The sequence below is a fragment of the Saccoglossus kowalevskii genome, chromosome 10, assembly GCF_978046115.1.
Source record: "Saccoglossus kowalevskii chromosome 10, keSacKowa6.1, whole genome shotgun sequence".
Taxonomy (NCBI): Eukaryota; Metazoa; Hemichordata; class Enteropneusta; family Harrimaniidae; genus Saccoglossus; species Saccoglossus kowalevskii.
Window position 1 is genome coordinate 10,974,060 of NC_140650.1, and position 26,711 is coordinate 11,000,770.

Sequence of the window (26,711 nt, forward strand, 5' to 3'; positions counted from 1 at the left end):
TATTTACACCATACATTGTTTATGCTGACTACAAGATTGTAAACCACTAACATGTGATATTCATTCAGTGATAAGTTCTAAGTAGCAAAGTAAAATTTTGTAGTCCAATTTTAGCATACACTCTGCAGACACCCCCCAACATGTGTATGCCTGTCTCATTTACTTTTCAGTCAACTATGAAAAGGGTAACATAAATGAAAATGTAGAATGATTGATAATATATCTACCTTTGAAGTGATTAAATACTAAGTATTGGGGAAATGATTGAGGACTACAAATATTTTACTCTCTCAATACCTTGTGATTTTCATTATGGGCAAGATATGATGTTGCAAACTGTCTGAAAAATATTTTAAAAAATTTATAATTCGTGTTTTTGCAGCAATAATGTACACTACACCCACTGAATCACAGATAGGGTACTCAGTGATTCCACAGACCAAGCTCACTGCCCATAAGAACACTTTTAGGGCAACTGGCATTTTTATGTGCCACCATGTAAGACGACAAAATGAAGACAATAATAAAATAATAAAATCTTAAATATTCTGAAAAAAATGTGCTTTATTTACAATTACAATTTTTGTTTGATCATTTGGAAATGGAACCATATGAATATTGGGACAATTGAAAAAGAACATGATATCCTCGTCTGTTATTAAGTATTATAACAAACATTGTAACCAAGCTACAAACACTGCCTACTAACATATGATATGTATAAAAGAAAAAGTGGCATATTTATAACTACTGGTTAGCTACTATCACTGCAGAATGAATTTTACACCAGTGATTGTCTACAGCATGTAGAATATACAAATTACCACTGGTATTACAGTCTTCATTTTAAGAAGTCTAAAAATTTTCAATAAAAAAAAACAAAACAAATAAAATTCTGCATTTGCATTTGCGAATGCATTTGCCATGTAAATTCTTAAATATTCTTATAACATTGTATTTGACATTCAAGAATTCCTGTAAATTATAAGCTACATAAAAATGAATGTACAATAAAACAAGCATGTGGCTGTAAAATTGACCCATACTGCTCAACAATATTTATAAATAAGTAATGAAGTATAATGACGAATATCAATTGTTTTCGGTGGAATGCAAAACCGTCTTCTGACAGATATAAGAAATCATGGTAGATACACCATTTTGAATGCAAGGGAAAATAGTTTGTGCATGGTTCATTTTATCATTACAAATTAAGAAATTGAATTATGATAAACAGGAAAGTATCAATTTATTCTCAGCATTAATATTGGCTGTTACATTTGAATTTAGAATGCTTTCAAATAGGAAGTCTCTATAAACATTAAAGTTGCACTATGTCCTAACATTTTGGAAAAATTGTTTACACAATACGTAAATGAAACCATAACAAAACTCAGTAGTTAGTGAGTATGGTGTTAGTGGCGATGAGGCAATCCTGTAGTACCATGCTTTGCCACTTCCCTATAGTTATATGGAAATTCCATAGTACCATGCCTCACCACTTCTCTATAGTTATATGGCAATCTCATAGTACCATGCCTCACCACTTCCCTATAGTTATATGGCAATCCCATAGTACCTCGTCTCACCACTTCCCTATAGTTATATGGCAATCCCATGGTACCATGCCTCACCACTTCCCTATAGTTATATGGAAATCCCATAGTACCATGCCTCACCACTTCTCTATAGTTATATGGCAATCCCATAGTACCTCGTCTCACCACTTCCCTATAGTTATATGGCAATCCCATGGTACCATGCCTCACCACTTCCCTATAGTGATATGGCTATCCCATAGTACCCCGTCTCACCACTTCTCTATAGTTATATGGCAATCCCATAGTACCCAGTCTCACCACTTCCCTATAGTTATATGGCAATCCATGGTACCCTGTCTCACCACTTCCCTATAGTTATATGGCAATCCCATAGTACCCTCCCTAACCACTTCCCTATAGTTATATGGCAATCTCATAGTACCATGCCTCACCACTTCCCTATAGTTATATGGCAATCCCATAGTACCCCGTCTCACCACTTCCCTATAGTTATATGGCAATCCCATAGTACCCTCCCTTACCACTTCCCTATAGTTATATGGAAATCTCATAGTAACCCCCCCTTACCACTTCCCTATAGTTATATGGCAATCCCATAGTACCCCGTCTCACCACTTCCCTATAGTTATATGGCAATCCCATAGTACCCTCCCTTACCACTTCCCTATAGTTATATGGCAATCTCAAAGTACCATGCCTCACCACTTCCCTATAGTTATATGGCTATCCCATAGTACCCCGTCTCACCACTTCCCTATAGTTATATGGCAATCCCATAGTACCCTCCCTTACCACTTCCCTATAGTTATATGGCAATCTCATAGTACCATGCCTCACCACTTCCCTATAGTTATATGGCAATCTCATAGTACCATGCCTCACCACTTCCCTATAGTTATATGGCTATCCCATAGTATCATGCCTCACCACTTCCCTATAGTTATATGGCAATCCCATAGTACCATGCCTCACCACTTCCCTATAGTTATATGGCTATCCCATAGTACCATGCCTCACCACTTCCCTATAGTTATATGGCTATCCCATAGTACCCCGTCTCACCACTTCCCTATAGTTATATGGCAATCCCATAGTACCATGCCTCACCACTTCCCTATAGTTATATGGCAATCCCATAGTACCATGCCTCACCACTTCCCTATAGTTATATGGCTATCCCATAGTACCATGCCTCACCACTTCCCTATAGTTATATGGCTATCCCATAGTACCATGCCTCACCACTTCTTTATAGTTATATGGCAATCCCATAGTACCATGCCTCACCACTTCCTTATAGTTATATGGCTATCCCATAGTACCATGCCTCACCACTTCTTTATAGTTATGTGGCTATCTCCCATAGTACCCTGCTTTACTTCTTCCCTATAGTTATATGGCAATCCCATGGTACCATGCCTCACCACTTCCCTATAGTGATATGGCTATCCCATAGTACCCCGTCTCACCACTTCTCTATAGTTATATGGCAATCCCATAGTACCCAGTCTCACCACTTCCCTATAGTTATATGGCAATCCATGGTACCCTGTCTCACCACTTCCCTATAGTTATATGGCAATCCCATAGTACCCTCCCTAACCACTTCCCTATAGTTATATGGCAATCTCATAGTACCATGCCTCACCACTTCCCTATAGTTATATGGCAATCCCATAGTACCCCGTCTCACCACTTCCCTATAGTTATATGGCAATCCCATAGTACCCTCCCTTACCACTTCCCTATAGTTATATGGAAATCTCATAGTAACCCCCCCTTACCACTTCCCTATAGTTATATGGCAATCCCATAGTACCCCGTCTCACCACTTCCCTATAGTTATATGGCAATCCCATAGTACCCTCCCTTACCACTTCCCTATAGTTATATGGCAATCTCATAGTACCATGCCTCACCACTTCCCTATAGTTATATGGCTATCCCATAGTACCCCGTCTCACCACTTCCCTATAGTTATATGGCAATCCCATAGTACCCTCCCTTACCACTTCCCTATAGTTATATGGCAATCTCATAGTACCATGCCTCACCACTTCCCTATAGTTATATGGCAATCTCATAGTACCATGCCTCACCACTTCCCTATAGTTATATGGCTATCCCATAGTATCATGCCTCACCACTTCCCTATAGTTATATGGCAATCCCATAGTACCATGCCTCACCACTTCCCTATAGTTATATGGCTATCCCATAGTACCATGCCTCACCACTTCCCTATAGTTATATGGCTATCCCATAGTACCCCGTCTCACCACTTCCCTATAGTTATATGGCAATCCCATAGTACCATGCCTCACCACTTCCCTATAGTTATATGGCAATCCCATAGTACCATGCCTCACCACTTCCCTATAGTTATATGGCTATCCCATAGTACCATGCCTCACCACTTCCCTATAGTTATATGGCAATCCCATAGTACCATGCCTCACCACTTCCCTATAGTTATATGGCAATCCCATAGTACCATGCCTCACCACTTCCTTATAGTTATATGGCTATCCCATAGTACCATGCCTCACCACTTCTTTATAGTTATATGGCAATCCCATAGTACCATGCCTCACCACTTCCTTATAGTTATATGGCTATCCCATAGTACCATGCCTCACCACTTCTTTATAGTTATGTGGCTATCTCCCATAGTACCCTGCTTTACTTCTTCCCTATAGTTATATGGCAATCCCATAGTACCATGCCTCACAACTTCTTTATAGTTATATGGCTATCTCCCATGGTACCCTGCTTTACTTCTTCCCTGTATATATATAGTAATCTCATAGTACCATTAGAATCATATTAAAGCTACAAGCTCTATATAGCACAAGATAAGTGCTGTATTACTTTCCAAATGGTACAGTTCTACCACTAGGTTTGAATGGTACAGTCGCTACAGGAGTCCTAATAGTATTCTTTTCTATTTCTTGCTGCTTTTCTTTCTGTTGTTGCCACTTGTCATATGCCTTCAAACTCTCCTCCTCTTTCTTCTTCTTTTCCTGCTGTGCTTTCCTCTTGTTCTCTTTTTCCTGTTGCTTTTTCTCTTCTTCCTTTTTTTGAAGTTCAACTTCTTTATTAGAATTCCTGCAATGGTACATATAATCAGATTTTACATAAAAAAATGTTATTTCCTTTATTTTGCCATATGTGAAAGGACGAAAAATATGAAATAAAAATCACAATTCATAAACAAAATGTATTTTATCATTTTTTTAATGACAGTTGTTCTCAAACAACAGTTTGACAGTGAGCAAAAGAAGTCCATATACTAGTGGCTAATAATAAACGATTAATTATAGACAAACTTTGAGATGAAATTGTCACTGCTATAAAAACAAAAATAAGCTCACATGTTAAAAATGTTTAAATCACAGTTGTCATGGAACACTGATGTATAGAACACATACCATTTTTTAAAACAACTCTTCGATAGTTTCTGTTTTTCATTCTGTTCTTCTTGTAATTTAATGCGTTTCTTTTCTTCTTCCCGTTTCTTCTTTCTCTGTTTCTCTTTGAGATCTTCATCTTTAGTCGATTTCCATGAAACGTATGTCTGTGAATAAAGCAGTTACCCATTTAACACATTTGTTGCAGTGCAGACAGCAAGAAATGAACATGTGGACATACATTTGTTTGACACAGAGTAAAAAACATAATCACCATATTACTTTTATCACAAACACACAATAAAGATTTTTGAACAATTCACCATTGTATTTCACAGTCAATAGATTTCATCATATTTCAAAATTTGTAATTTTGGTTGTCACAATTTATTCGAAAAATGATAATATTCATTTCTCTATAAAATAAGCATTAACAGTTCAGTTCAGTTCAGTTTTTCCAATGTTTTACTTTAAATACATATTTTGTACTGTCTAAAGCCAATCAAAATTTGACCAAATCAATAATTAAGTGACATTTTTAATCAGTTAAGTGTCTGCGAATGAGCAACTCAATCATGATCGACAAACTAATGTCAATTTACCTTTTCTGATATTGATTTTTTATCAGATTTCTCTTCTATCTGTTTCTCTCTTTCCATCTCTTTCTTTTTAGCTTCTTTTCTGACCTGTTTCTTCAATTGTTCGTCTTTCTTTTCTTTCCAGCATCGATAAGATAGCTCAGCTTCAATTTCTTTGTCTTTTTTTTCCTGGAATGATGATTGATCATATATCATATTAATATTGGATGAAAAACATATCAACTAGCGACAGACAGTCTGCATTGGCAAAGAAAAATGTCCTTATTATTGAAAAAAGGACTATATTTGCTTTATTTGAAGTGCATCTCCAATAGAATTGCGCATAAAAATCTGCACACACAAAAATATTAAAAATAAAACCTGTTTTCACCATAAATACACTCCTGTCATTTACTAATATAGCAAATATGGTATGAATTTCTACAAATTATAACGCCAGTATTTATTTATTTATTTATTTATTATACCATATCTCCTCTATTTGTCGCGCATACAATTATGTAAATGAGCAAGATATATCTATGGTCAAAATTATTTAATTACGCAGCATACAATATAAGCAATTTAGACAGAGGGTTCTCCGAACCCGTCTATTCACATAGTTCATACCCACCATAGACTCCGGTCAGTCAAAATGACTATTTTGAACTGTAGGCATTAATCAGCGATTCTGCCGGTGACGAAGAGATAGAATCTAGGTCAGGGGAAGCCCCATGACCCCAAGATTCTCTTCCCTTACGTTACAAACCACGTGACCGAGGCCATATGGCAGCGCCATTATCGGCTGGACAATCACTCTGGTTCCTTTCTCTCCGTCACAAAATTTGACAGCCTGAGGATGACGATCGGGTATGGATCGTGTCCTGGGATTTGGTTCTAGGCGAGAAACCTGATTTGTGTCTTTAGCACAACTTGATTGTCCATAACGGCGGTACATCATCCAAGCCCCCAGCTCTGGCCGACGCCTACCTGCTTAGAATGTCGAATGCCGCCCAGCAGCAACAACCCAAACTAGAAACTGAGACAGGAACAAGCAGCCTATTGGCTGAGATAGCTCCGCTGTTAGCAATGCACATTTCAATTAAAGAACTGAAGACATCATTAGAAAATGAACAATATGTATAGTATCAAAGCAATTGGACTTACAGTTTTTAACAAGAAGTCGAAAATATCACTTTCTACCAAAAATGACAAAAATATTCACCAAAATTATAGAATCGAAGATATCATCACAAAATGAACAAATCTGAGAAAGGTCTACATGTAGTATCTAAATATGTAATATCAAAGAAATTGAACTATTGGTTTTTAACAAGAAGTCGAAAATATCACTTTTTACCAAAAATGACAAAAATATTCACCAAAATTATAGAATCGAAGATATCATCACAAAATGAACAAATCTGAGAGAGGTCCACATGTAGTACCTATATATGTAATATCAAAGCAATCGGACTTGTGGTTTTTAACAAGAAGTCGAAAATATCACTTTTTACCAAAAATTACAAAAATATTCACCAAAATTAGAGAATTGAAGATATCATCACGAAATGAACAAATCTGAGAGAGGTTCACATGTAGTACCTATATATGTAGTATCAAAGCAATTGGACTTGCGGTTTTTAACAAGAAGTCGAAAATATCACTTTTTACCAAAAATGATAAAAATATTCACCAAAATTAGAGAATTAAAGATATCATTACAAAATGAACAAATCTGAGAGAGGTCCACATGTAGTACCTATATATGTAATATCAAAGCAATTGCACTTGCGGTTTTTAACAAGAAGTCGAAAATATCACTTTTTACCAAAAATGACAAAAATATTCATCAAAATTAGAGAACTGAAGATATCAACATGAAATGAACAAACCTAAGAGAGGTCTACCCAAGGTACATATACACCAAGTATCAAAGCATTCAGGCTTGTAGTTTTCAAGAAGAAGTCGAAAAAGTAAAACATTGACACAGACGACGACGACGACGGACAATCAGTCATATGATAAGCTCCGCTCGACAAAGTCGACAGCGGAGCTAAAAAAGCAAGTGATCCAGGCAGAGCTCGCTAGATTTTATCTCCAGGCGGAGGCGGAGAAAAATCAGAGTGATTGTCCAGCCGTTAATGGCCTTGGTCATGTGGTTTGTGACCTAGATTCTATCTCTCCGTCACCGGCAGAATCGCTGATTAGTGCCTACAGTTCAAAATAGTCATTTTGACTGACTGGAGTCTATGGTGGGTAATTGAATGTAATGAATTTTAGTATATGTGTTTATGTTTCTTGGAGATGTACTTCTTGAAGAGAGAATACAGAATTCTAAATGACTACTGACTACATTAACATAATTTTGAGATAACAAAAGTGCTTTGTACAGTCAAACAACAGTGTTAACGACCACCTGTAAAGAGTGACCACCTGCTTATAGTGACCACCTTTGTGCAGTCCCTTCGCAATTTACATGTTGAAGACACTGTATATAGTGACTACCTGTCTAACGAGACCAGCGACTACCCTATTGTAAACCTATTCACACTTAAACGGTCGCAGCAAAATAAACAATAGCTACTTTCGAATCGCTAATAGGAAAGTGGTCACATGTTAGGTTCAGATTACCGAGTACGCAATCTTTCAGGCTAATCGGGCGGGGTGTCCATCGCAACTTGGGTTGTGAAGTTGCGAAAGAGTCACGATGAATATCATCTGAATTTAACAATCTGGAGACTGGAAAGATGTCATCAGCATTTTAACAACAAATTAAAACAGTTTTATTCAAAGTTTCAGAGACACTTCACTGGACTGCCTCGCACTTGAAAAGCAAATTCCTGCCGTATCGTGAACAAAGAAAAATGAATCAGTTTTATTAAATGAGTGATGTTTTATTTACCTTGTCGACATGAAATATCCAAACAAAATAATAAAACATTCTTTTATTTCGTTTTCATTGCAGAATTGCAAATTTTGGCCCCCATGTTGTTTGTTGTTGATCGTTATAAATTATGCTAATCCGACTCGCGCATGGGCAACACGTATTGTTACTAAAGGGTTATTTCGGGGCCATTCTCAATGAAAGATTTTCTATTTTGAAACTCTTTCTAAATAAATAATTCGCAACATAATCAAAATGTGCATTTTGATACAGTGTACAACACTAACGATGGGAGTGATTATCGCCTGTGATGAAATATGTGTAAGAAACTGGAGAATAAGACTGCATGGCGAGAGTGTGAAAGACCGAGCTGGAATGCCAATGCGGCCGATTGTTAACAATTGTTGCATTGTTCTTAAGCATGAAATACATGAATGAATCCATGGGCTGAATCACTTAGCTCCAGCAAATTTACATTATAATTTATAGTAAAAAAGTAAAATTGTTTAATTATCTAGATGAAATTGAATTACTTTCACTAAAAATTACCTATTTATTGTACAATATGTAGGTTTGTTTATTAGTAGCTTATGATCTCCCTTAAAATCCTCGCCCTAATTAATATTCAAGATTGAATGAATAAATTAGGCCACCTCCATATAGAGACCACCTGTCTATAAAGGACAGTTTGGCTCAGTCCACTGACTGTCCTTTATAAACCAATTTGACTGTAGTTGAAGTGCATGCATGGGAAAGTTTTATTACCAGCTGTTTCTTTTTATTTTCCTCCTCTTCAGCCTGTTTCTTTTTCTTTAAGTTCTCTTTAGTTTGCTTCATCTTCGTATAATACCAGTCTTCATAAATAGCATTCCTGATAGAAGTGGAATCTTCAAAACACTCAGATCTAGCTGATAGATCGGAGATACTGGATCTGGCTGACAATGATTGTGATAAACGACCACTCGCTGATAACGGCCTGGTACGGATCTTAGGTTCTATAACACGTCTTGGTGTCCTTGATCTAGCAGGGCTTGGTTTTTCCCGAGCATTCCTATTGTAAGATAAGTATGATTATAAAAACATAGAATTTACTGATTTGCTAATACAATCTATTTGCTAGTCTGATAAAATACTGTAAATTGTTTTAATTTTTCATTTTTTACAATTTTTGCATGACAAGGAAATATCCTATAGGGTAACTTTTAATGGGTTCTTTAGACAGGGGGTCACAGTGACATTTGTAGTTACAGTGCAACTTTTAATGGGTTCTTTAGACAGGGGGTCACAGTGACTTTTGTAGTTAAAGTGCAACTTTTAATGGGTTCTTCAGACAAGTGGGTCACAGTGACTTTTGTAGCTACAGTGTAACTTTTAATGGGTTCTTTAGACAGGGGGTCACAGTGACTTTTGTAGCTACAGTGTAACTTTTAATGGGTTCTTCAGACAAGTGGGTCACAGTGACTTTTGTAATTACAGTGCAACTTTTAATGGGTTCTTTAGACAGGGGGTCACAGTGACTTTTGTAGCTACATTGCAACTTTTAATGGGTTCTTTAGACAGGAGGTCACAGTGACTTTTGTAGTTACAGTGCAACTTTTATTGGTTTTTTTAGACAGGGGGTCACAGTGACTTTTGTAGCTACAGTGTAACTTTTAATGGGTTGTTTAGACAGGGGGTCACAGTGACTTTTGTAGCTACAGTGCAACTTTTAATGGGTTCTTCAGACAAGGGGGTCACAGTGACTTTTGTAGTTACAGTGCAACTTTTAATGGGTTCTTTAGACAGAGGGTCACAGTGACTTTTGTAGCTACAGTGTAACTTTTAATGGGTTCTTCAGACAAGTGGGTCACAGTGACTTTTGTAATTACAGTGCAACTTTTAATGGGTTCTTTAGACAGGAGGTCACAGTGACTTTTGTAGTTACAGTGCAACTTTTAATGGGTTTTTTAGACAGGGGGTCACAGTGACTTTTGTAGCTACAGTGCTACTTTTAATGGGTTCTTTAGACAGGGGGTCACAGTGACTTTTGTAGCTACAGTGCAACTTTTAATGGGTTCTTCAGACAAGTGGGTCACAGTGACTTTTGTAGTTACAGTGCAACTTTTAATGGGTTCTTCAGACAAGTGGGTCACAGTGACTTTTGTAATTACAGTGCAACTTTTAATGGGTTCTTTAGACAGGAGGTCACAGTGACTTTTGTAGTTACAGTGCAACTTTTAATGGTTTTTTTAGACAGGGGGTCACAGTGACTTTTGTAGCTACAGTGCAACTTTTAATGGGTTCTTTAGACAGGGGGTCACAGTGACTTTTGTAGCTACAGTGCAACTTTTAATGGGTTCTTCAGACAAGTGGGTCACAGTGACTTTTGTAGTTACAGTGCAACTTTTAATGGGTTCTTTAGACAGGGGGTCACAGTGACTTTTGTAGTTACAGTGCAACTTTTAATGGGTTCTTTAGACAGAGGGTCACAGTGACTTTTGTAGCTACAGTGTAACTTTTAATGGGTTCTTCAGACAAGTGGGTCACAGTGACTTTTGTAATTACAGTGCAACTTTTAATGGGTTCTTTAGACAGGAGGTCACAGTGACTTTTGTAGTTACAGTGCAACTTTTAATGGGTTCTTCAGACAAGTGGGTCACAGTGACTTTTGTAGCTACAGTGCAACTTTTAATGGGTTCTTTAGACAGGGGGTCACAGTGACTTTTGTAGTTACAGTGCAACTTTTAATGGGTTCTTTAGACAGGGGTCACTGTGATTTTTGTAGTTACAGTGCAACTTTTAATGGGTTCTTTAGACTGGGGGTCAGAGTGACTTTTGTAGTTACAGTGCAACTTTTAATGGGTTCTTTAGACTGGGGGTCAGAGTGACTTTTGTAGCTATAGTGCAACTTTTAATGGGTCTGGAGGGTCACAGTGACCTTTGTAGCTATAGTGCAACTTTTAATGCGTCTGGGGGGTCACAGTGACTTTTGTAGCTATAGTGCAACTTTTAATGGGTCTGGGGGGTCACAGTGACCTTTGTAGCTATAGTGCAACTTTTAATGGGTCTGGAGGGTCACAGTGACCTTTGTAGCTATAGTGCAACTTTTAATGGGTCTGGGGGGTCACAGTGGTTTCAGTACTACAGGGTTATTAGGATGAATGTTGCAATATGAAAGGAATCCTTATGTTAGTGAGTGATTAGAAGCAGGTAGCTTATGAAACGCCAACAATTTGACTGTCAAATCATGATTATTGGATATTGGACATGGTTTTACTTTTCTGAATAATCATAGTGTTGACTGAAAAATTCATGACTGGAATGTGAACAAGTAAAACTATGCCTCCACAAAAAATCAAACTTGGCCAAAAAAAATATTTAATAATATACCTAAGTTTCAAATAGACTTGAACATACTGTTTGAGTTATTGTAACCACAAGCAAAAAAGAAACAACAAGCCATGCATGGCACAGTCCCCGTTAGTTATCGAATTTAAGATATATAGTTTTGTTTATAGTAATATAGCTGGAATATAAACATGTCAGGAATATGATTATGATGATTGTTTAACATTCAAATGATTGACATTTGTATCTGATCGTCAAACGAGTATTGAGAGATATTACTCTGGAACAGCATTAATTAAAACCAAATCAGCCATTTTGAATACATATATAATGAATATTTAAAATTTGAACATAATCAGTCACAGCAAGTCATAGATATGGCACTAGAACCACATTCATTAAAACAAAATGGCCGCCAGTCGGTCATTTTGAATCTTATCTGAAAACTAAATGATGTGCATCAAGGTCCTATAATGTCCAACGTATATACCAAGTTTGAACAGCCTGTAAGCAGCCGAGAAATGCTTGATTTTGATGATTTTTAGAACAAAAATGGCTGCCATTTGGCCATCTTGAATCAGATAGTGAAACAAATTGATGTGCATATGTATAATATCATGTATGATGTACGTGTGAAGTTTGATTGTGATTGGTCCAGGCATTTCTAAGATACAGGTCAGGACGCACGCACAGACGGACGAAAGCACAGACGCGCGCACTCACAGAGGTCAAAACATAAGTCCCCGTTTTCGAACGAGGATAGATATCTCACCCCCTCATTTGACTTGTAATATAAGCAAGGTAAAAAGTAATATAATATGACAAGCAGTATTGTCACCCTTTATACAGTCAATGATCGGTTCAATACAAGTAGCTTCTGTGCACATTATAAAGTAGTCGTCCACTAATGATAATCTCTAACAGGATTTAGCATCATTAATAAACAGTACCGGTATGGATTGGATTTATAAATACTAGTAGATCCACACTGTGTTATTTTCCTACTACATAGTCAACTACTCAACTACTCACTGAATAATAACATTTAAGCAGGATTAGTGGCTTCTTTCATAAAAGCCCTAAGTAATATACAACATAAAAATTTGAGATGCAGTAATAACCACATACCTAAATTCTTTTTCCTCATCGCTATCAGTAGTAATGTATCTCATTCTTCTAGTAGAATTATTAATATCAACACTCTGAAAAATAAACAACGTTAGAGTTAGCTGAGAAAGAAAATGAAAAATGTTGAACTGAATATTTAAACCATAGAATCAGACTCATTAACCTCTTGTCATAAAGTCACAAAATAGTCCTGTTTATAGAAAACAAATTCTTTGAGTGAAAACTGAAAATTGACTCAAATTTCGTCTGTTGGCTTTAAAATTGGGGTTCATTTCCTGAAGAATAGAAGAAAAAAAGTGCAGAAAAATTTGGGCGATAAAGTCTGGTGGTGAAAATGTTACTGTGAAATACTTTATTTTTGGTTGGAATTAATTTTCGCTATTTTCTCTGAAGGAATGTTTCAGTAAAAATAAAATCCAGCGAATATACCTTTTTTCTTATATTTTACATTGAACTCGTCAAAAGTTAGTAAAAATAAATTCCATAAAAAACATTTAAAAGATGTTTTCAGCAAATATTAATTCCAGCTAAAATATAGTATTTAACAGTAAAACAGTACCACTGGTGATGTGCAAGCAACATCTTCAAAACAGATAATTTTAAAAATAATAACATCATAAACAGAATACAGGAATTTTCCTGATTTTGGTGAATTAAAAAGGGCTTATGATAGATGACTTCTGTTTCCACAAATACTATTATAGAACATAGAAATCATAAATGTACTAGGTGGTCTTACCTTTTGCTTTCTACCACTAGGGGGTCTCTTTGATCCCACTTCCTCCAATTCATCTTTGAATCTTAACGTTGTTGGTGATGGTGAGCGATTTGATTGTGACCTCATTTCAGTTTTGCTGATAGGACTTCTTCTATCAGGTGATCTCCTGTCATGTGATCTATCAGGGGATCTCCTGTCATGTGATCTATCAGGTGATCTCCTGTCATGTGATTTGTCAGGTGATCTCCTGTCATGTAATCTATCAGGCGATCTGTCATATGATCTATCAGGTGATCTTCTATCAGGTGATCTCCTGTCATGTGACCTCTCCCTTCTTCCAAATGTGTCCTCGTCGGAGGATAATCCAAACACTGTAAAGAAACATACACAATGGTAAATCATTCGTCAAAAAAAAAAATAAACAGGAAAGGTCAATATGAAACAGAAGCTGCCATCTTTGAACTAAAAAAATCCAGGACTTATGCATAACTGAAAATAGTCAAGAAATGCATATGCGATATGTAAATAAGTTTATGAAAAGAGACGTAATACAATATAACTGCATTTCTGTGTTTTTCTAGTTGGAACTCTTATCAAGAGAATACTGCATAAAACTTACAAGTACTGCCTTTTGTTTTCTTTTTCTCTTTATAATCTTTTTCTTTTGCTTTTCTGGATATACTTCTAACCTCTTCATCTTCTGATTCATCACCACTTGTTGATGGTAATCTCTCTTTTCTTCTAGATGGTGGTGACCAACTGCTATCACTCTGTAACCCTCGTTTAGGTTTTATTATTGTTGGTTCATCTTCCTGTCTACCAGGAGATCCTTCTCTTCGCAGTGGACTCGTGCGTCCATGTGTGTTCATATCTCCTGCTGTTTTTCGTCTGAGTTCAGGTGAGGATTTTTTTTTTCCAAACAAATCTTTTGTTGCTGCTTGCTTCCCAGATTCTAATGGTGTATCTGTTTTAGTTCTAGGCGATTGTTGAGGTGTGCCTCTGGAGCGGGGTTTTGGTACTGGAGATGACCTGCTCCCATCTCCCAATAAATCCAGTATACCGGTAGATCTACTTTTGTCAGCTGGAGATGTTGATTTATTGCCTCTCTTCTCATCAGGTGACAATGACCTTTCACGAGGTTTCTCATCTAGTAAAAATGATGATTGGCTTTTCTTCTCATCCGGTGAAAATGACCTTTGGCTTTTCTTCTCGTCTGGTGAAAATGACCTTTGGCCCTTTTTCTCTCCTGGTGAAAATGACCTTTGATCCCGCTTCTCCTCTGATGTAAATAATCTTGGACTCTTCTCATTTGGTGAAAATGACCTTTGACCCCGGGTCTCCGACGAAAATGACCTTGGACTTCTCTTCTGATCAGGTGATGGTAACCTAGTTTTCGTTTTGGGTTTTTCATCATCTATTCGTCGCTGACTTCTTGGACTTGGTGTGGGTGTTGAATCTTCTTTCCTCAGAGACCTAGGGGAAGGCTTTGGCGACACTTTTTTAGTTGAAACTGCCTCATCTGGTTTCTTGTATTTTGTATCTTTTTCGTCCTTGGTGTCTTTGGCTCCAAATGAAGGTGGTTGCCATTCCTTTTGTGGCTGCTTCATGGTCTGCATCAAAGGTCCCCCTCTGTATTTAGCCGATCCTGGTCTATCTTTCCTCTCTTTTGAAGTCTGATTAAACTGTGCCAACAACTCTGTAATAAATAATGACAACTATTCAATAATGATGACAAACGATGTAACACCAAAATTGTTGTGTAATGATTCATTCACATACATGCATGTTATTCATATTTGAAGTTTTTATTGAGAAAGAAAAAACTGTTATAGTTTCACCATAAGCAAATGATTTTGGTCACATGTAAACGCTTGATGCGAAACAATATTCACCATGTTTTTCCATGCACACATGCGATCTTTAGATTGATTTTAATGGCAAAACAGCATAATTTTTTTTTAAAAAAAGAAATTGTTTTTGAAAGATAGACTGAGCATTGAAGATGAATCTAACACTTTTTACCGTGATAAGAGCTCATTGTCAAAACGCAGTTTACCCATTCACGCTACCCACAATAAACATCCTACTCTTGAATAGGCGTTAATGACTATGGAAAACCTAAATTAGAATTAATTTAGACATCAGAAAAGATTGAAATGTTCAAAAACAATTAGAGATTATACACAAAATTAGAAATTATACAGTATATGTCATGCACCAATAAAACAGTCCCTCAGGTCTAAATATTGTACTGTATTCGCAACAATTATAATAATCAAACGCCGTTTGCGAAATGCCGCGGTATCTCAAGAGTGAGATAAAGGCCAACCTGTGAACATGTAAATGTCACAGGTCATTCCAGAGCTGTAAGTTATCAAGTTTTACAGAAAACTAAATCACAGAACACTGTGGCTATGTTCACAGCACTGTGGTTAGTTTACAGAAAACTAAATCACAGAACACTGTGGCTAGTTTACAGCACTGTGGTTAGTTTACAGAAAACTAAATCACAGAACACTGTTGCTAGTTTACAGCACTGTGGTTAGTTTACAGAAAACTAAATCACAGAACGCTGTGGCTAGTTTACAGCACTGTGGTTAGTTTATAGAAAACTAAATCACAGAACACTGTTGCTAGTTTGCAGCACTGTGATTAGTTTACAGAAAACTAAATCACAGAACGCTGTGGCTAGTTCACAGCACTGTGGTTAGTTTATAGAAAACTAAATCACAGAACACTATGGCTATGTTTACAGCACTGTGGTTAGTTCACAGAAAACTAAATCACAGAACACTGTGGCTATATTTGCAGCACTGTGGTTAGTTTACAGAAAACTAAATCACAGAACGCTGTGGCTATGTTTACATCACTGTGGTTAGTTTACAGAAAACTAAATCACAGAACACTGTGGCTAGTTTACAGAAAATTAAATCACAGAACACTGTGGCTATGATTGGTTAACAAATGTATGATGCTGCAATGCCTGTCTATCAATCACTATTGCATCACTAGTGAATATCTCTACAATGTTGCACACAGTCCACTTTTACCATGATATATACAGACCCGTCAGAAAGTATTTACTTACCACACTACAGGCAGCTACTACCTACGATATCATACAATAAAATAAACTCAATAACGGTTTGAATAAATATATTTATATATCTAATAAAATATGCGTTTTTACACACAATAAAAACAACAAAATTGTCAATGTCATGCAGGATTGAATAAAAACGGCAGTCTGAACGAAACAGTGAAAAAACGTTCGAATTCTCTATGAAGAATACTGTGTAAACGCAAGCTCATGAATATTCATGAAGACATAGAACGCGGCGATTGTCAATAATGCGTGTGTCCACCTCTTAGCTGGATGACTTCTCTGAGTCGTTTTGGCATGGTATCGATGAGTTTCCGACACATGTTCACCTGGAACTATCCCCAAGCTTCCATTAAACTCACGTATAAATCCTCGATGTTAGCAACTGGTCGGGAATGCACCTCTAAATCTATCAACTCCCAAAGGTTCTCAATGGGGTTCAAATCTGGAGACTGTGCAGGCCAATTCAAAGTGGTAAAGTTGTCGAAAAAATATCTGTACTCCTGTGGATTATTTAGAAAATCCCTCACTGCCAATGCTGTGTAAACGGGGGCATTATCCTGTTGGAAATGAAAATTGGGTCCAACGAGTCTTAGTGCCGACGGTATCATTTCGTTTTGCAGGATATCCAAATATTTCCATCGGTTCATGGTCGTCGGTACACGGACCAGCGACCCTAAGCCGGTAGCCGAAATACATCCCCACACCATGACGCCACCAAATTTTATTGTAGGTTTAATGCATTTCAGCTCGTACTCTTCACCTGGTCTCCGACGTACAAATAATCTTCCACGGCTACGAAACACCGTAAACTTGATTCGTCCGACTAGATAACTTGAGCCCACTGCGCCGGAGTCCAGTCGATGTGTTGCCTGGCAAATTGCAACCGCGCTGCGATGTGTCGAGGTTGTAGTTTTGGTTTCTTTTTTGCAACACAGCCGCGAAGATTACCATCCTTATATAGTCATTGATTTTATAGTGCTCAAACTCAATCTTTTCCCAGTGAGTTGATAAAAATTGGCACGCAAATCACGGGCGGTGTGAAACCGATTCGTTAAACTAGACCTGATGAATAGCCGGTCTTCGCGTTGCGTTGTACGCCTTGGTCGACCTGATCGACGACAATTGCCCATACTACCTCAAAGACGAAGTTTTCGCAGGTTGAAACGTATGGAGCCTTCAGAAATTCCCAGTCTTCTTGCAATTTCCCTATTAGAAACTCCTTCTGTATACAGTGCTTCAATGTTCCCTTTAGTAAATTCTGACAATTCTCTAACTTTCGGCATGGCTCAATGTTTGTAAATAAAAATGATGTATCTGACACTATGACCTCAATAGGAATATTCATGAACTACAACTGACAGGTATTCCCGCCCAGAAGCGCGTGTTGAAATAATTTCAGCTTCCCAATTGGTTCAAATTAGCATGAGAAAGGACACGACTATCGCACATGTTTTATGGCGCGAAGTTTTAATGAGATGCAAATTATATGCAAATGAGCGCGCTCCCATAGAGTTAACCATGGCGATTTTCGCTCACTGAAAAAACGTCTACATACAAAAAAACTAAACACAAATCAACCATTTTATTTTGACTAAAATGCACTAGTTCTTCTTAAATTTAGTATATTTTAAAGTCAACACATCATGTTACCCGGAATTGTTATTTTTAGTTACGAAAACGATCAAATGACAGGTGCGTAAATACTTTCTGGCGGGTCTGTATATTGTTACAAACAATGAGGTGCTAATTTTATAAAATTTACTAGTATTGTTTATATACCGCTACCACATCATGGGACTGGGTTAATTGTATACAAATTCTAATCCACGACTGGCAGAATGTGTCCCGATCGGTAAGTAATTATAATAACAATCAGAAAATTGTCCTGGTCGAAAGCGTTTTTTGTGGTGATCGCTAAATTTGAGTGCTGGTAGGGACCGACCTCCGCCGACCAGCGTGGAGATATCCCTGCACAGAACGGCAAGTCTCTCAAGAAGATTGTATTATAATTTAGGCAAAAACAATCAACTTAACTTTAGTCACTAATAACTTATACTAATTTCTGAAATCCTATACTCTAAGTTGCCACTTCATGATGAACTATTCAACTACTGTAAAATGACTAATTTTCACTGGGTTTAAATTTCGCTGATTTACCATTTAATTAATGTAATCTATGCTAAATTTTACATATTCACTAGGTTTTAATTTTGCGCATTTCCAGTCAGCGAAATAAGCAAAATTAAAACCCAGTAAATAATTAATCCTTTTACAGTATGCATATCAAATGCTCTTTCTAATGCATTGTGGGTGTAACATTGAAGAGAACATCTACGCCACAACGGTGTTTGCTCATATGAAGGAAACATTCACAAATTACATTGTATATGTAAAAAAAGCCTAATTGTGGTGCAGGGATCACATCCATGATTATTATGAGAAAATGTAAAAATACATGACTAACTGCAGTCAGTTGATAAACCTGTTGGCAGGTTTCTTATTTTGCATTCAGTCAGTCGACTTTTTAAAACTAATAAGTAGAATCAACTGACAACAGTTGGTTGTATAAGTTCGTCTTAACAGTATCTTACAACAAAAATAGTGTGTCACACAGTGAGATGCACTGGGGAGCATTGCCAAGATGTAGGACTTCATTATCAAAGTACCTTTGAGGAATATTTTCAATGTTCTCTTCAATTATAGACAATCATATACATAAAGAGCTAACATGTAGATCGACTCCCCTTTGTAATAATTATGTTTGACATACCGTCCTCACTACCGATGCCATCATCACTATCATCACTGATATCAAGATCACTAAATCCAGCACTCAGACCTCGTTTCTTTCTGTCTTTCAATGAATTTTCTAGCTCTTTCTGGAATGAATTCTTTGTTTTTCTTCTGTAAGTTGGACTCCCTACAATTAAAATAACAATATCTCAGTTTCAGTCACAAGAAGTTTGTGTCATGACAAATAAAGAGGCAGGGTAGAAGGGTGACAATAATTTTCCTAATGACAAAAGCATGAATATGAATTATCATTTTTTCTGAAGGCTCAATGGTAGAAAAAAGTTGATTTCATTATAATTAATTTCAGAATACAATTGCAAACAATATTTTTTTTTGAAGAAGAGAAATCATTATTATGGCAATAACATTAAAATGACTTTTGCTCACATTTTCTTGTCAATGAGTAATTTTGTATTCATCATAGAGCTGTATCAAAGATGTTCAATACAGTTGCACATACACATTGAGAAATTTCTCATTATTGGTACATTTGTATAATGGAAAATTATTCCATTTTAATTTGTTAGCAATAATAAAAAAAATGGAAGTCGTCGACGCAGTTTTGAGAAAATCACATGGTATATTACACAGTTAAGAGAAGAAGTAAAACGTGATCTTTTCAAATATGAAAACAAATTTTGAAACTTGGGCTAATAATATGATTTTTAGAGAACAAAATTTCTACAAATCAATAAATGACATTGTTGAAATGGTATGCAAGTTTTAATAGTTAGCACCACACTAGTGTGCTATTTCGAAAGAAATTATTTTCGCGTTCACAAAGAGTGTATGACGTAGAAACTATAACTACCATATTCAAGTATATTTGAGTATATGTTACCTGAAAACTTGAGATTTTCTATTGTTTTGCACCAAATTTCAAGTTATTCTCAATACATAAGAAGAGGAAATAAACCAAAAAAATAAAACATGCTTGGGTTTCTCCCAATTAGCATTATGCTCAACCTCAAACAAGCCTATATTTGAACTACCAGTAGCATGGATTGTGGATTCTCTTGTGCACACTCACTATCGTATGCTGATTCAAAATTGAAACTGTATCAAACACCCTTAAAATAATTTTCATGACTGTAGTATCTGCTTTATTCATGGCTTCATGTAGCTGATAAATGAATAAATGAATATAACTCACCATCACCGCTGCCTATCCTTGGCGTTACTGATGGTTTGTCTTGTACTGATGATTTGTCTGGCATGATTTGTGATGGCACCGATATTCCTGAAAGATATTCCTGTTTAGAAGTATGTATAACCTAGAAGGAGTGGGATGTGGACTGGAAATAAAAAGGCCGAGCAAATTTTGCAAATTTGTTCATTCCATATAAAACTGAGGTAAAATGTGTGGCACTGACTGAGACGATAAGGGGTAATATATCAGCATGTAGATATAGTTGGAAATAAAATATTGCTTGAAAAAATATTGAAGTAGATAGTTAGAGTTTTATTGACCAGTGCTACTGCACAACATATTTATCATGTTGTTAAGGTAATAATTTCATACAAAATGACGCACACTTTGGGGAGGAGGGCTTATTCACTGACTGTTAAATCTATGGTTCAAGTGCATTTGATAAGACACAATTAACAATCAAATTATGCACTACCGGTACATCTAAGTCTTTCCAAAGACAAACAGTTTCATTTTTCAAATATTGAGTACTGGTAGCATTCAAAAGAAATTAAATTTTTTTTAAATAGCTATAGTGATTCAAAGTGATGAAAAAATGTTTTCATACGTTATTATTTGAAAATATTAGAAAAACAAATGATCAGAATGCCTTGAATTTTACAATATGGTTTTACTTCATGCAGTTTTTCCCAAACTACTTTTTACATTAAACACACATCAAACAATAATGAAAATGGTTATTTTTTACCATATTTAAAAATTGTGTAAATAAATTGGTTACATATGTAAAAAAAAAAAAGGGATGTAGATATAAGAAGAATACTGTTTTTTATGAAATAATATATATATATCAAAATCATTTTTGCCACAGATTAATTATTTAAAAGTTAATACTCTTAGTCATGTATCAGACCACTGCTCACTATCATTAGCTATCAAGACTAATTTTACTCTAAAAAATAGCAATGACATTGCATTAAATCCATACAAAAAATACATTTGGAATAGCACATCTAAAGTTAATTTCATTACACAGCTTAACTCTGAAGAGTCAACTAATAAAATGAAAACTTTTCTGCTTAAAAACATTTTAGATCAGAATAATGAAGCTATCCCAGCATTCAATAACATTATGTATAGTGCATGTGATAAAGCTGTGAAATTTATTAAAATTAAGACTAGGAAAACAAATCAAAGCGGTATACGTAAAAAACAGAAATGGTTTAACGGTGATCTAGAGCAAGTGCGTAAAAGCCTAAAAGATATTTCTAAACAACTCGACAAATTTCCATTTGATCAAAACTTGAGAATACAGAGAAAAAACTTGAACAAAAACTACAAAAAACTAGTTAAATTTAAGAAAAATGAATTCAAGTCGATGTTACTTCAAAATTTAATGAATTTGGAAAATAAAAACCCAAAAGATTTTTGGGAGGCTATTAAAAATATTAAAGAGTTCAATAGCGCTAACAGCACTAATCATTTACCCCCAATTCAAACTACTGACTGGACTGACTATTTTTCAGCACTGTTAAACATTAAATTTCAACCATTAAATTCTAATTCAGAGATTGATTCTGAAGTTAAATATTTTGTCAACAGCTTGAACAAAAAATCCAATGGTAATCCAGATCTTGATAAACAAATTACCAACAATGAAATCATTACTGCAATTAAAAAAACTAAATGTGGTAAATCAGCAGGTCCTGATTCTATTATCAATGAAATGTTTAAGTGCTATAACCCATTACTATTAGCTTGTATTAATAAACTATTCAATCAAATTTTATCAAGTGGATGTTTTCCAGCAGAGTGGAATACAAGTTATATAGTCCCTATTCACAAATCTGGAAACATTTCAGATATCAATAATTACAGGGGAATAGCCCTTTCTAATGGTACATCTAAAATTTTGAATAGCATTATTCATAATAGAATTCAAAATGTTCTTAACAATAATAATTTCTTACAAGATTCTCAATTTGGATTTAGAAAGAATAGGAGGACAACAGACAACATCTTCATTCTTAAGTCAATTATCAATAAATATACAAATAGCATTGGGAAGAAATATCCTTATGCCTGCTTTGTTGACTTACGCAAAGCTTTTGATAGTGTTTGGCGTGAAGGGCTATTATTTAAATTAGGGAAAGCAGGAGTAACAGGAAAATGTATAAATTTGATTCAATCAATGTATTCAAATACTAGCTATGCTATTAAGACTGGTCAGGGGTGCACCAAACCATTTGTATCATCTAGTGGTGTTAAACAAGGATGCAACTTAAGCCCATTATTATTTAACATATACATCAATGACCTATCTGACAGTCTTAAAAAATCTGAGTCTGTCAGTCTTAATGGCACCAATATTAATTGCCTACTTTTTGCAGATGACATTGTCATTTTTTCAAACACAAGTACAGGACTACAAGATAATCTTAATTTGTTTAAAAGCTACTGTATCAAATGGAGACTTGGAGTTAATATTAACAAAACTAAAATTATTATTTTTAATAACAGGGGAAGAAAGATAGATGGCAAATTTTACTTAGGAGACCAACAGGTAAAAGTTGTCCCAACATATACCTACTTAGGTATCACTTTTCAAAGTAGTGGTAATTTTACAATTGCTATCGATAATCTAGTCAAAAAAGCAATGCGTGCAATAGGTGCATTAAAACAAACACTTAGCCTACACAATTATATAGTTTCGCCAAAAAATGCTATTCAGTTATATCGCAGTACAATCCTACCCATTTTATTATATGGATCTGAGATATGGGGGGCTTTTACTTTCAAACTTGTTAAAACAAAGAATAACGAAATAACTGAAGACAATTTTATACAAAGTCTGTTTAATGACAAAACATACTTTGAACAACTCCACATTAAACTTTGCAAACAGATTTTAGGTGTTAATAATAAGGCCAGCAATGCAGCAACTAGAGCTGAACTTGGTAGCTATCCTCTCATTATTGACATTAGTTCACAAACATTGAAGTATTATGAAAGGCTAAAATCAATTAAACATAATCATCTTCTGGACTGTGCTTTTAATACTGACAATAAAATGAACGGTAATTCATGGACAGCATTTGTTAAAAGATTATTCACATTAACTAAAATTAGCGATGAATCTAACACTATAGAATTCAAAACCAAATTCAAACAAGTTTACTATAATAAAGTCTGGTTGCCAACGGTATTTAAACCAGAAAAGAATAAGCTACGTACTTTTAACAAGTTTAAACAAAATTTTGAATTTGAACCATATTTAGAACAAATCAAAAATGTGCAACACAGGGTCAGTTTCACTAAGTTTCGCATTTCTTCTTCAAAGGTTTTGTTTTCTATGTAATGAACAGGCTATTGGGGATGAATTTCATGTATTACTCACATGTAAAAATAGTCAGATTGTACAAGCTCGTACTAAATTTGAAGCTGAATTAGCAATTTATGATGATAACATTTGCAAGTTATCAACTCATGAGAAATTCAAGTGCTTGCTAGGCACTAAAGATAGCTTCATTGTCAATTGCTTGGGAAAATTTATTGATTTTATTTCTAAGCTTTAGTTTAGTCTATTGTTTTATTTGTGTTTTTTCTTGACCATTGATTTATTGTATGTTTTTTTTCATTCATGCTAAATTTTGTGTCAAATAAAATATCTATCTATCTATCTATCTATCTATCTATATACTATATCCATAATATATGGATTGCCAAATAATTCATACTGGAAAGATAAACGAGCAGTTGATGACATGTGTTCAAATCAATAATTATTTAACAATTTTGAAATTGATGAATTCTGACCATCAAATACTAAATAGTAACAGAACTCCAATAAAGCTTTCAGACAGTGTCTGAGGTAGTGGAGGGACATGGTCTCGGTGGGCTAGGTACTTCAAGCGCGATCCAAGGATATATTGGTACTTGTATACTGTCCCAGTCGTGGCAACTTTATCGTTTTAACCACAGGGAGCCCAGGAACTATGATCAACTGTACGCACTCCCTATGAGCGCGCGGGGGGGGGGGGTGTTTACCGGCTGGTATCTAGGTAAAATATAGGCAAGGCTTTGGCGAAATTTGAAAAAGCAACCAATATTCTCCAACCTGGTATTTTTTTATAGATTTTATTTTTCATTCTGTTTGTCTGTTTTTTCCAGTTTAAAAAATATGAGCTGGCTAGAGCCTTCATTCCTTGTCTATATCTTACACTAGATACCAGCCGATACACCCCCCCCCCGCTCATGGGGGGGTACAGTTGATCATAGTTCCTGGGCTCCCTGTGTTTTAACATGAAAATCCCTTGAATTTGTGTATTATCTCGAATTGAGATTTCGAAAAAATATATACATGAAATTTCCACGACTGAGTCTGTCAACGGTACGGTGTTGTGCAAGCATTGCAAGGTGGGTGGTGAGGTCGAGGTGTACATTGTGTAAGGTACAATCTGATACTTTCACTATCGAATAACCGTCGGTCAGCCATGGCGACACATTTCCAACCAGTAACAATGAATAAGCAAGATAACTTCAACGACAATAAGGCAGCATTTTTGTTTGGTTATTTGAATCCAATAATACAGTTATTTTAACAAGAATTTAGTAAAAAGAGACTGTGTAACTAGGGACGCCGAGCCCAGTGCAGATAGCTGTCGCCATTGTTGACAAATACTGACTCAGTACGGACGATGTTTTCAAACAAGTACAAACCTGATTGTCAGTATTTTTTACCCGTTTCTGGAATCAGAATGTCAGTAATATGCTATACTCCAAATCCAATAAATATCAGATAGATCCACATGTAAGAAGAGATAGAATTACAGTAATTTATCCACAAATCAGATGGTTGTCATTTCCAAACCGCTGGTATTTAAAACCAACGCCATACTCGATGTAAACCCCAACGTTATTGGCTTAGTTCTGAAGGGCGCCCTCGAACTGTTTGAATATATTTATTGTAACATTTCACAATAAAACAACAATTTATTTGTTTAGCTGTCATTCGTAGCAGAAATACTATTAAAATAATCTGACTTTTGATTTCAGGACAAACACCGGTCGGAAGGTTATAAAAATGCCTGTTCAATATAAAACGCTTCAACCAATCAACGTGGATCTTTCTTAAACGTTTCGTAACAAACCGGAAGTTGTGTGCAAAGCATTGTGGGTTATATAGTACCCGAACTTGAAAAAAACATATATTAGTGTATATACGGGGGCAATGGGAATAGCTGGAACAGGTTACAGGAAATAAAAAGGCCATTTTACGTTTTCAAGGAAATAAAATGAATAAAGTAGCTGATTACATTTTACATATTGCCCATATCTACGAAGCCTACTCGTGATTTCAAATACCCAGAATTTATTCATTTTTTAAATAAATTGCCACTTCTGGGCAATATAAGAATTTTGACTTAAAAAAAGTTGGGGGTCACCAGGTTAAGTTTTGAAAAAATCATGGTTTATTTTAGTGAATGGCGTCCATTTTGGTAGTATTATAGTGCTTTTACAGTAGGTTTCTATGGCAGAGATATTATGCCATATCTCAAATTGCAGGCTGGTGACATAGATCGAGACGGAAACAATAAAAATTGCAAATGATGGGGCACTTTTTGTTTTCCTGGGTGTCGAAAAATGCAATTTTTGTTCAACATTGCGCTCTATGAAATTGTTCTAAAAATAGCGATTTTTGAAAAATATTAGGACAAGTTTCCTCAAAATACGTCACTGTAACACACGAAAGAATGCTATTTTATGGTGCCATGGGACAATAGCTCCATGATTTTACATAATAAACCAATGAACACTGTCATGTGATTTATGACCAACTTTCTCAAAAATGATGAGTAGGCTTCTACCATAAATTTCAGTATTACGAAAATAAATACATTTGATTACAGCATACGTAAATACCCCTTGCCGACCCTCTGCATATGGTTGATATAGCTATCCCAAATATTGATTCGCCGTTCCCTGAAATGTTGTACCGTGAAAAGAGCTTGTTTTGTCATGTTTTGAAGGCATGTGAGCCTTCGCAATAGTG

General features: G+C 35.7%; 1 protein-coding gene across 1 annotated transcript; it reads right to left on the reverse strand.

Moving 5' to 3' along the window:
• Positions 1 to 546: 546 nt before the first annotated feature.
• Positions 547 to 25,584, reverse strand: LOC102808331 (uncharacterized). Its single transcript, XM_085504233.1, has 10 exons — positions 25,379 to 25,584; positions 20,663 to 20,749; positions 19,487 to 19,636; positions 14,230 to 15,306; positions 13,632 to 13,981; positions 12,893 to 12,966; positions 9,203 to 9,488; positions 5,575 to 5,739; positions 4,994 to 5,139; positions 547 to 4,670 (listed from the first exon to the last, which is right to left on the reverse strand). The coding sequence occupies exons 2-10, from the start codon at positions 20,724 to 20,726 to the stop codon at positions 4,430 to 4,432; spliced, it is 2,553 nt and encodes an 850-aa protein (XP_085360359.1). The 5' UTR covers positions 20,727 to 20,749; positions 25,379 to 25,584; the 3' UTR covers positions 547 to 4,429.
• Between the last annotated feature and the right edge of the window lie 1,127 nt (positions 25,585 to 26,711).